Genomic DNA, 12,906 nt, shown 5'->3' with positions numbered 1-12,906 from the left:
TAAAAAATACTATTGAAATTTCAGATACTTGCAAATCTAAAATGCGATGCAACAATCGTAAAGAAGGGCATGTACCCAAAATCAGCTTGTGTGTGGGCAAGGCAAAAATATGAAGTGAATCCAAACTAATTAAAAAATTAAATTGCTGAATATTCTAGCATTTATTTTGCAAAATAAAAGGATGATAATGATCAGTTGTGTGTACAAATTTTCATTCTGCTGATGATTGTCCTTTGTGACAAAATCAATTTGCTCATTGATATAGTCATCTTAAAAGAGTTAAATTGTCTTGAACGACAATTTAATCTATGTATACATATTTTGAAAGTGCCATTATGTTGCTGGTTTGGGATCATGTGAAAAAGATTACAAAGATTATGGAAATATTATATACTATTTGGAGTGGCAGGGTAGGGTTTTAAACTTTGCTGCGTGACCAAACACGATCTGTGATAAGATCTATTGGCTACAAAATAAGATTTCCAGTAAAGTCCCCCATGATGGCACTTTCTTATTTCACAATTTTTCAAAGTAAACTTCCAATTTATTTTGAGGAGTTGTGTAGTGAGAGTGTAGGGTGGGTGATGGTATGGGGAGCAGTTTTTAAAAAAAAGGAAGTTTTAAGAACGACAAAAATCCATCCTACTTCAGAAAAGGTAGATTTAAGCAGCTAGATTAAAAATTCACTGCTGTAAAATGTAAACTTGCTTATGTTTTTCATGAACTTAAAGAACTTTAAAAAAAAACCAAACACATTTTTGTCCCATCAAAACAACCCATTATATTATTCTTAAAGCATTTGCAATTAGCAAGCATTTTAAAAACAGCAGGTTATACATTTTATGTAACTGTTGTAAAATATGATTAATAATTAAGTAAGCTCATGGGGATTTTTTTTTCCAATTAATGAGTGAATTCTAACATTCAAACCCTGAATTTGAAGAATATTAAAATATTGAAAAAAGCCAAGTAATTTATCTCCATTTGCCTTTTTTTTCCTGATAGCTTCCTGTCTGTACAGTAATTTAGATATACCCTCTGTTCTATAATTCCCTGCTCAGGGACATTAACAGCATTCATATTCTTTCAAGCACACCTTCAGTAACAACACAGTAAATTTCACAATGTCACTTCGTGATGATAGGATAGTTCTTGTGTTGTAAACCCCTTTCTTTAAAAAGACAACTACTCTTATAAGGCTTGAGTTTTGAGTTCAATGGGATCACTCCGGGGTTCCTGCTGCCCCTCTGCTTCTGGGGGATGAGCTCCTTTAAGAATAGCCAATCTCTCCGAGAGGCCTCTCATCCTGGGGAACAGGATGAAATCGTACACCAAAGCTGCAATAGCACCTCCTATCAGAGGGCCCACCCAGTATACCTGCAAAGATACAGAAATAACGTAGTTCAGATACAAAATAGTGATAACTGATTAGAAATGAGCATTCCCCCAAATGAAGACACAAAGTGCTGGAAGAACTCAGCGGGTCAAGCAGCATCTGTGGAGAGGCGATGTTTCAGGTTGGGTTCCTTCTTCAGTCTGATTGTGGTGTGAGGGAGATAGCTGGAAGAGAGGAGGGGGCAAAACAAAGCCTGGCAAGTGATAGGTGGATACAATCCCCTCAATTGTTTTACTTTCCTAAGTCTTGTGACTGAGCCAGGGCATGGTGCCATAGGTCCTAACATCCCATCCGAACTTCACCCGTGACTATCAAAGCATGAATCTGGACAATCTGGCAATTTCATCAGGGCAGCATCACAAATGAGCCAGATCCTGAGGTTATCAAAACATCTATTTTTACCAGCTCTTAATAGGGTCTCAGTTAGTAGCAGCCTTGCCGCTGAACAAAATAATTGTGGGTTAGGTCCCACTCTCGATTCTTAGATGGTGCTCCAGTGCAGTACATGAGGAAGTGCTGCACTGTTGAAGGTGTCTTTTGGGTGAGACATCCACCTGAGGGAACAGATGAAGCCACATCTGCTCTCCAAGGTAGGTGTGAAAGGCCACATGATTTTTAAACACAGAAAGTAGTTTTATCCCAGATGGCCAGGCCAGTTTCAGTGTCACTATAAACCAATGTCTTATCCTTATCACTTTGACATTTATGGGAGCTTGCAGTGTGTAATGGCCTACTTAATTTCCTATCATATAAACATAAATACTCTTTAAAACTACTTTGTTGGCTGTAATGTGCTTTAGAACTTGATGTCATAAATCAGAACTTTATGTATAATCTCATTTACTTTTTCCTGCACAAGTTACTTTTATTATTCAGATTACTCACAATCAAGGGGGTGCATAAAATACATGTTATATTTAAAACAGGAAAATCTTACTCCTAATTAGAATATACAAGCTTAGCAGAACTTCTGAATTTTGTTTACATTATACAGGTGGTGTAACTACAGTGTTCTGATTCGACAGATCCTCTTCAAAAATTACAGACAATTTTTAACCTTTTGAAAGTGCTTCAAATTAAACAGAATATATGATCAGACAAACCCTCATGAAGTGCACATGTTGTTCCCAGTGTAGTTGAATTTGTTTAGCTGTATTTGAAGAATCCTTCGATCATATAACCATATAACAATTACAGCACGGAAACAGGCCATCTCAGCCCTTCTAGTCCGTACCGAACACATAGTCCCATCTACCAGCACTCAGACCATAACCCTCCATTCCTTTCCCGTCCATATACCTATCCAATTTATTTTTAAATGATAAAATCGATCCTGCCTCCACCACTTCCACTGGAAGCTCATTCCACACAGCTACCACTCTGAGTAAAAAAGTTCCCCCTCATGTTACCCCTAAACATTTGTCCCTTAATTCTGAAGTCATGTCCTCTTGTTTGAATCTTCCCTGCTCTCAATGGAAAAAGCTTATCCACGTCAACTCTGTCTATCCCTCTCATCATTTTAAAGACCTCTATCAAGTCCCCCCTTAACCTTCTGCGCTCCAAAGAATAAAGACCTAACTTGTTCAACCTTTCTCTGTAAATTAGGTGATCAGCCAGTAACTAATTATACAAAATCCTTGGCATACGAAAATGCCCATAGTTACTTGAAGGATTGTGTTTATGTGTGGTGATTGAAGCAATTTTGGTGTATAATTACAAGATCTTTAATATTTTAAAAAATGAAGCAATTTGTTCAGTTGCTCACTCTGTTTTAGTCAAAATCAGTTTGTGCTTACCCAGTGATTTTTGAAATTCCTAGTGAGTACCGCTGGTGCAAAGGACCTGGCTGGATTCATTCCACACCCCGTGTAATAAAGCTGGAGAAAACAGTGGAGAGATAATTATATGTCAAAAAAGTTTCAATGGTCAGTTTACAAGAAGGAAAGGTACTAATTGCCATTCATCACTACTTGAGTATTAAGAGCCCTGAGTTTAAACTCCTGTCAATCATCAATACTATGCAAGAAAATATGAAAGAACATAAAAACATTTGCTAATTAGTCACACAGGATCGCAAATGACTTTTCGGATTGTGTTTCTGAGACTCGGGCTTCAAATATATTCACCAGGAGAGCTGCAAAAATAACCTCAACCAGCCATCCCAGCAGCCCACCAGATTTAAAAGCAAAACCATCCACACCTGGCAGCAGTTGAGCCAGCTACAGGGGGCGGACTGGACCGGGTGGGCATCAGTAGCCCAGATTATTGTTGTGGGCACCAGAAGCCCTCAAAAATAATTCAGACCTTACCTTTGCATAGCCTCTTCTCTTCCATCACCCATGGAACTGGCCAAATCTTGCCCTCCATTTATGCCAAGCAGTCAGCACCCAAACTTCAAATTTGGATCCTAGTTATATTTAAGGATCTCTAGGGGGCTGATTTGCCAGAAGGGGTAAGTGCTTTAGACATGGTGTGCAGCTCTCAATACAGAATGAGTCACAAATTTACAACACAGAAGGAGGTTGTGCAAAACAAACCATTTGTTTATCTCATTTCCTAGTTCAGTTTAGTTTATTTTCACTTGTACCGAGGCGCAGTGAAAAGCTTTTTTGTTGCGTGCAACCCATTCAGCAGAAAGACAATACATGCCCACATGCCCATGGTTACTTGAAGGATTCGGTTTATGTGTGGTAATTGAAGCAATTTTGGTGTTATATTACAAGATCAAGGGAATAACATTTAGTGCAAGGTAAAGTCCAATTAAAGATAGTCCAAGGGTCTCCAATGAGGTAGATGGTAGCCCAGGCCTGCTCTCTAGTTGATGGTAGGATGGTTCAGTTGCTTGGTCCACAGGAGTGGAGTTGGATTCATAACAAGGTGGCAAAGATCGCATGAATGCCAATTCAACTGGCTGAAAATCAACCCTCATGCTTTTCACAATGGCATGGACTCTTCCAAGGGTAATTATCATTTTGGATTGAATTAGCAATTTAGCAGAATTGCTAAAAATACCTGTTTAGCAATGTTTAGCGGCAGCACCACAGAGAGTTGCATTTTGCAACGTATCTGTTGGAACAGTGCTTTTTACCTTTGAGTCCAGAGCCGAGGATATGTTCCACATCTAACGCTTTGGCAAATGGGATAGAAATTTGCAGACTTACCCCAAAGAAGTGACCCACAGTGAGTGAAAAGCCAATGATCACGGCTGCTGAGCCCATGAATCCATTTCTGCGAATGTCTGTTGTGGCAAAAATACAGAGGACAAACTGAAGAGTAAGGAATATCTCTACAGCCGTGCCCTGGCCAATACCCACTCCAGCATGCAGCTAAAGAATGAAACAAAACATCACTATTAGAAATGGCAAAGACCTGCAAATAGAAAAGACCAGAAATGAATGTAAAATGGTGTATTTATCGGCGTTTCACGGGATATATTTGCCTGCTATCAACAAATGACATTACTCTGAGATTGTACAATCCTCTAGGTCTGAGTTTATACTTATGTTTGAATGCCTTCTTAGACCATGGATTCTTAATGTTCACAGAATGCTACACGACTTAAAACAGTGCACACTTGCTTTGTGAGGGACCAATATTGTGTAATTCCTTCAGGAACTTGGCAATCAATTAATTGAAAAACCTCAACCTGATCAGAGGAGTAAAAGTCACTATTTTATTCCCCTTAATCTCCGTTAAATCTCATTTCCACCTTTCCTTTGTGAATCAAATACCCAATAGGTAGGAGCAAGCAATGAGCATAAAGGCTGAAAGATTTCCTTTGCGTTTTAGTGTTCATCAGTTTTGTGATTTCTTTGCTTAATGGAGAATGGGGTTGCTCCAGTTTTGAAACTATAAAATATTGGAGTAAACCAAAGCTATCTCTACTTTGCCCAACAGTAGGCCTTAACGTTCAAGTGCTTCAATTTTCCATACAATGGTTTTGCATTGCCTTTTGAGAATAGCAACTAATTCTTAATTAAGTGTAGATAGACACAAAATGCTGGAGTAACTCAGCGGGACAGGCAGCATCTCTGGAGAGAAGGAATGGGTGACGTTTCGGGAAGGGTCTCGACCCGAAACGTCACCCATTCCTTCTCTCCAGAGATGCTGCCTGTCCCATTGAGTTACTCTAGCTTTTTGTGTCTGTCTTTGGTGTAAACCAGCATCTGCAGTTCATTCCTGCATAAGTGTAGTTCAGAGACATGAAGCTATATTCATGTGGAATTAGATTGAGAGTGCTTCAAGTAGGATGGCCAATAATCTGCAATGAGTCATGATTTCAGAAAGCTAAATTTAGAACAAAGGCAAATATTTTATAAATATTGTTTTAACCTACCTCCCACTGGGAAAAGAGTTGAATTATGACTTTCCTCCACAACTGTCAATATCTACGCCTGTGAACTCAATATTGGATTAATGTATTACATGAAAAGCTGGGGCTTTGTTCAGCATGTAGGAAACTTTTAACATTCTATAATTAAATTATATCAACGATGGATTTTAGCTAAATTTAACTATTACTTTTACTATTTTTAAGTATCTATTCTTCGTGAAATCTTAGTCACGACTGCCTATGCATTTTCCAAAAATTAGGAAGTATACTTGTCTTCTGCACATATATGCAAAATATTTCACATTGTACAACATATAAATGTCCTTGCGAATCTAATTCTTCATTTTTCATTCTTGTGCGTTTTACGACATGACGTTTTTACAACTGAGACAAAAAAAATCACTATTTATTGCTTGGGAGAAAAAAGATAGTCTAAAAAATCAATCATTCAAATATGTGGTTCTCCCATTCCACATACACACTATTGTACAGTCTATCAACATTAACACTTGCGTCTAGCATAAGCTCTTATCCATAGTGTGCATGCATCATGCAGCCACCTTATGCTGCTTTAAGCCAGAGGCATTTGACTTGTCCATGTTTTTTATTGCCTGGTGTTCACAGCTGATGTGCAAAACATTTTACTCCCTATCATTAAAACAGTTTACCCAAACAAATGAGTTTCTATGGTTTACGAAGTTTGCAGTGGAATACATCAATGCCAGGTTGAATTGGAAATACAAAATGATTCAAACAAATATGAAAATAAGACTAGTTCATTATATTGCTCAAATAATATCAAGCTGAGTGAGCTACTTTGAAATGTGCAGTTGTCTTGTAGGAAACTGTATACGCCAAAATCCCACAAACACCAACGCGATGAATGACTCGTTAATCTGCTTGTGATGAAGTTGTCTGAGAAAGTTTTGTAGAATGTGGGACCTCATGGGAGCTACAAAGCACACTTGTAATACCAGAACAGGTAGATGGGCCTTGCTTGAGCATGTGGGACGGTTCTTCCAGAATACCTAACTCAAACAATATTAATCTGAATGCATCATGATGCCACACAGTCAAAAGCAAAGTGTACCGTCCTATGTTCTAACTCAGCAATTGATGCATCTTGCTTAGAAAGGCAAAATATATTTCTTATGTATTATCTCAGTCTGCAGCTTATGCCTAAAACTAAACCAACAGTATTCTTAATGTGTCACCATTTTAACTTTTGAGATTAGTAGTACTTTTGAGAAGATTGACCATTAAATGTCACTGCATCTAATTTGCGCTGAACTGTGTGTATTCTTTGGTAGAAAATGCATTTCAATTACTTTTCCGTGATATTTTGGAAAGTGTCCAAAGCTATGTCAATAGATTGTATGTAGATCCGACGTAGTATATAGTAAAGTACAATAATACAGTAAAATATACAACTTAACCTTGTCAAGCAAATACTGAATTTTGCATCTACTCCATGGTGGGCTTGTGGCTAAATGTATATTTAATCCTAGGAAGGTACGTGCTAGCTTATAAAGTGCAGTCCTGGCTAATGGTTTTGGTTATTCACAGACTAGTAGGGCATTATACATTCACTTAGTTCTTGGAGGACTAGTTGTGGTGTGTTACCATTACCTGAAGTTGAGGTAGTCATTCAAAGAAATGTTAATGTTTGTATATAGGGAGTATCCTTGGGAGTAGAGAAGGGGGCGAACTTCAGCCATTGTTCCTAGTAGCCAGAAAAGATTCAAAACCTGCACATGCAAAGCTTTGGTAGAAACATGGCAACGTTTCATAGACATAGTGCTTGTTATGAGTGAACTGCTTTCTTTTAAAGCGCTACTAGAATGTATCCCATCTTATCATGCACTTTGTGTTTTAAAAAAATATATAAACCAACAACCACAGTTCTTTGTGTCTACATGATCATGCCTTTCAACGAATCTCAAAATGCTTAAGATACAACAAAGCATTCCGAATTCAATCAACGTTAGATAAATGTAACATCGCGTTTCTACTTGATTCCACAAAGAACAAAAAGGTCAACGAACAAGCAATGGTCTTTGCCAATATATTGTGCACAGCAGAGTTCTTGCAGAAAGCAGGAAGAACAATGCCCGGCTTGTTTCAAGGCAATGTTGAATCCGGCATGACATCAATTATGAGTTACTCCAGTATTTTGTGTCTATCCTCGGTGGAAACCAGCATCTGCAGTTCCTTCCAACACAATTATCTCTTGATTGGTTTTAGTTTTGCACACATAGAAATATCCCAAAATTAGCAATAACTCAGTGAGCAGATGATTCTCTGACCATGATTTGCAGACAAGGTGCTACATTTAATGACAAGCAGCGCAGATTATTCCACATGAGATCATGTGTTTGGGCAGTGTTTTGTGCAGTGGGCGTTCGGCCAATGACAGGCTATTCTGCTTGGGTATGTTTACGCATAGCGCAAGATCCCACGAACAACAACTAGCCTTTTGGCAGTGATTTTGCGCTCAGCAAAATGCCAGGAAAATAGCAGACATTGAATGGACACTTAGTCCATCTTGGCGATGCTTTGCACACAGCAAGATCCCAGATAAAATATAATTACGGCCAGCTAGCCTGCTCTGGAAATGTTTTGCGCACAGCAAAATGTCACAAGAAAATTGAATTAGTGGACACCTAGTCCATCTTAGTGATGTTTTGCGCACAGCAGGACTCCAGTTAAAATGTAATTTGGGCCATTTATTCTGCTTTGGTGGTGTTTGCGCACCGCAAGATCACAATAAAAGGACAATCTCGGCCACCTAGTCTGCTCTGGCGATGTTATTGGCACAGCAATCTGTCACAAGCATCAGTGATTGCCTAGTCTGCTTTGGTGGTCATTTGCGCACAGCAAGATCCAACAACTGTTTTAAGCAGAGGGTCATAGAGTGATACAGTGTGGAAACAGGACCTTCGGCCCAACTCGCCCACACCGGCCAACATGTCCCAGCTACACTCGTCCCACCTGCCAGCATTTGGCCCATATCCCTCCAAACCTGTTCTATCCATGTTTGGCGATGTTTTGCGCATAGTAGGAGCAACATTGCGTTGTTCTGCGCCTCAGTGCGTTTTTGATGCTTTGCGCACAGAACTGCAGGATCGATGACCCAGTTTGCTTCTCATGGTGTTTTGCGCGCAGCGAGACCACACTAATAACAGTGCCAGTGACCGCTTGGCCCGCTTTGTTAGCTTGCGTGTAGCGACATTGCCCAAAGAGCAGCCGGATCAGTGTTCGCGCCCCTCCTACCCTCTTGTCGCCCGCCGGCCACGTTGCTGAGAAAGTGGCCCCAGAGTACAGATTACACTGGGAATAGCGCTGGGCACAATTGACAGCGAAACGGAGACGCGCTTACAATAGACTAGAGCGCTGCTTGCAAGTGGAATTTAATTTGTTTGCCAGTTTTATTTTCCGGAATGTGGCCGCTCGTCAATCAATCAAAGGCCATTTCTAAAAGCCTGATAGATTTTATAGATTAAAAATCTTATAGAATTTATAGATTTAGCACACAGAACTTTCGAATCACATTAAAAACAACGGTCAAGATAAGAGTGATAACACAAATAAAACCACGCCACTTTTTAAAAGTTGGACATGCATTAAAATAGAAATTAACTCTCCCTTTACGCGATTCTTCGCTTGAAATCCTATGATGTTGGTATCCTGTGAACGGGCGGGGAATCTGCCGTTTTGGATTATCCAGATAAATATTCAGTTCAGATCTAATCAAACGAAATCAACAAAAACTTTCGGAATTCGCCAGATCTTGCTTTACAAAACAATTGATACAAACGCCTACCCTCGCTCCATAGATGCTGGAAAATCGAAGGTAGACAAAAATGCTGGAGAAACTCAGCGGGTGCAGCAGCATCTATGGAGCGAAGGAAACTAAAGCGAGCATCGTGACGGTGTTCCTACCTTCCTCGCGTTGGGCTGGAGAGAAAGGTTGGCATTTGCACCATTATGTGCAAACTCGAACCTTTGAGGCGTCCTCAGAAAGTTTTGAAAAGCAGTTTTCAGAAATATTACGCCCTTTCCCCCGAAAGACACGCGAAACACTAAACGAGATAAAACCTAACAGACTCTCGTTAACTATATAGTCCACGTTGTTATCTCCACAATTTCAATTCTACGAACTCTATGTCCTGATGTTTCAAAATATATGGCTCGTGGAATAAACTATTGAAAATTATTTTAAGAATACTTCCAACCAATCTGTAGTTGTATACACAAGTTTTAAAGTCTAAAAGAATCAGATCTGCTTTTTGACAGACCGTTTTTTAAATAATATTTCGTGATACGGGAAACTTCAATTTGAAGTGATTTATATTCTTTGAACACCGGCTTTTATTTTAACCCATTTAATTCCCAGCGAAAATAATATGATTCAATTCTTCGTTCAATTCGGACTCTTAACTTTGGGTAAATGTTTAAGTCCCAGAGTTTAGACGGTATTAGAATTTGGAACAGTCTTAAATAATTTCCGAATCATCACTTTTTAAAATGTGTTAATGTCACTTCAACCCATCTCAAATATATTTTATATCACAAACGTTAAGTTACATTTTCGGACTTTCTGCCTTCACACTCGTTGCATTTACCAATTAATTGTCTTTGTTACTATTTTTGCACTATTTTTGATTTTCCAGGACATTTACCATATTGCTTCAAACTTTAATATTGTTTTTTTTTTTCAAAACGAGGTGTTAAGCTTGTACCAGTTCACATTTTAACTCTTCTTACAGCTTGCTAGTTTTGCCAACAGTGAGTATATTTACCGTGTTGAGCCCTAGGTTGCCCCGTACAGTGGGAGGGGTGACCCCATACAACACAGCTGCCCCCGCCACCGCTCCCAGGAGCTGAGCTGCTATGTACATCACACAGCGGAACATGCTCAGCTGCGCCCCCAGCAGGTAAGCGAAGGTGACAGCCGGGTTGAGGTGCGCCCCGCTGACATGTCCCACCGCCTGCACCAGGGCAGCCAGGACAAAGCCAAAACCCAGAGACACCAGCAGCACGTTCACGGGGCCCGGAGACCATCGCATCGTAAAGCCCAGTCCAAAAAACACGAAGAGCATGGTGGCAAAAAACTCTGCAAACACTGCCCTCCAGAACGCGATGGATTTCAACTCCCACATCTTCCCGGTCTTCGAAAAAGCAGACTAGTACAAAATAACAGAAAATGAAAAAACAAAGGATGAAATTGTCTCCCGGCTCCTCAAACGTTTTCCCCAATTTTAATTGCACAGAATGAAGTATTTATAGGGGACTCTGAATCTGACAACATTATCTGGGGGAGGGACCTGGCTAGTTTGTCATTGCATTTAACTCTTTCATCCCGAACCATATTCTCATTACTTGCCGCTTCCACCACCCCCCCCCCCCCCCCCCCCCCCCCCCGGCCTGCAAGTGGACCACGAACTCAGGAACTCTGCAAAAATGCGCGAACAGATCGTGGAACATCACAAATTAAATCGACAAATCCAAAAATAAATAGGAAGGTCTTCTGCCGTCGTCTAAATCACGAAAGAGCAATCAAGATAGGGATGGTGCAGAAACAAGGGGCTGCAGATGCTGGTTTACACGAAAGGACACAAAGTGCTGGAGTAACTCAGCGGGTCAGGCAGCATCTATGGAGCGAAGGAAATAGGCAACGTTTCGGGACGAAACGTTGCCTATTTCCTTCGCTCCATAGATGCTGCTGCACCCGCTGAGTTTCTCCAGCATTTTTGTCTACCTTCGATTTTCCAGCATCTGCAGTTCCTTCTTAAGCACCTCTGGAGAACATGTACACAAAAGGGCACAAAGTGCTGGAGTAACGAACTAGTTTGAAGAAGGGTCCCGATCCAAAACGTCACCTATCCATGTTCTCCAGAGATGCTATCCGACTCGCTGAGTTACACCAGCACTTCGGGTCCAATTAAGATAGGGACAAGATGAACTCACAAATAAGATGAATGAGGTGGCTTAGTGCTTAGTCTCGGCTTGCACCAGCGAATAAACAAAATGGACAGGGCATTTGAAGATATTAGAACACGTCAAAACATTTTAGTTGAAAGAAGGTTGATAAATTGGGCACACAATGAGGATAAAATTCCAAGATTCCACCCATGCATACTAAAAGAAGCTGGGAACAAGATAGGGGAGGAACTATAATAAAAAGAGCAACGTAATGTTATGTGTATGCTCAAGATAAAAGACGAGACACACGCTGTTCCAGGAAGTGGAGATTGTGGGTGAAATGTAGGAATGTGAGAAGTATTGATCCACAGAAACCTATTGTTTTTTCACCCTTTCTGCACCATTTTAGACTTGAAATGGCTGTGGGTTGGAGGCAAATCATGTTGGATCTAGGCCATGATTCCGAGGTTCGACCATCTCCAGCTACTTCCTTCACAAGGCCAGAAGTGGGGATGTTCCCTGAAGTTTGCACAATGTTCAGTTCCATTTACAACTCCTCAGGTAACGGAAATGAAAAACAAAACTGCAGGTGCTGGAAATCTGAAATTAAAAAAACCCAGAAAATACTGGAAAATGCGTAATAGGTCAGGCAGCGTCTGTGGGAAGTGAAACCGAGTTGATGTTTCACGTCTGACATAGGGTCTTCAACCTGAAACAGTAAGCTGGTTCTCTTTCCGTTGGTGCTGCCTGACCTTCTCTGCACCTTTTCCAGCCCAATGGGGTGCACGAGCAGCATTTTCACCATTTATTGCAGTCTTTTTGTTTAACAGTCAGTATATAAATTGTGAATATTTGAAGGCCAAGGGGAGACATCTTCAGCACTTCAATAATTACAATTTGTCCATTTGAAAGCAACCTATGTATTCCTCGAAAATGGTCCTGACCTGGAACGCTGCCTATCAATGTTCTCCAGGGATGCTGCCCAAGTTTCTCCAGTGCTTTGTGTCTTTCCTACCTATTCCCATTCCTTGCTTTTCATCCTGTAATCAATCCTCGAAGCATATTACCATCTTAACCTCAACCCCCTGAGCCCTCATTTTAAGTAACAATCTGTATGGTATCTTATCAAATTCATTTTGACAACCTAGATATACCACATCTACTAGTTCTCTTTTATCTACCCTGCGATGAACATCCTTGTTAAATTAGATGCAGGTCTCCAGGTCTAGTTAATCTGGTTTTAGTCACCTTG

The 12,906-nt window shown here is 40.3% G+C and overlaps 1 protein-coding gene across 1 annotated transcript; it reads right to left on the bottom strand.

Moving 5' to 3' along the window:
* Nucleotides 1-755: 755 nt before the first annotated feature.
* LOC116968767 (lens fiber major intrinsic protein-like) lies at nt 756-11,013 on the bottom strand. The gene is made up of 4 exons (XM_033015587.1): nt 10,532-11,013; nt 4,558-4,722; nt 3,193-3,273; nt 756-1,377 (listed from the first exon to the last, which is right to left on the bottom strand). Exons 1-4 carry the CDS (start codon nt 10,889-10,891, stop codon nt 1,192-1,194), a joined length of 792 nt encoding a protein of 263 aa, XP_032871478.1. The 5' UTR covers nt 10,892-11,013; the 3' UTR covers nt 756-1,191.
* Nucleotides 11,014-12,906: the final 1,893 nt, after the last annotated feature.

The sequence above is a fragment of the Amblyraja radiata genome, chromosome 46 (assembly GCF_010909765.2).
Source record: "Amblyraja radiata isolate CabotCenter1 chromosome 46, sAmbRad1.1.pri, whole genome shotgun sequence".
NCBI lineage: Eukaryota > Metazoa > Chordata > Chondrichthyes > Rajiformes > Rajidae > Amblyraja > Amblyraja radiata.
Note: the sequence above shows the minus strand (reverse complement) of the source record. Positions and strands in the feature narration are given on the sequence as shown.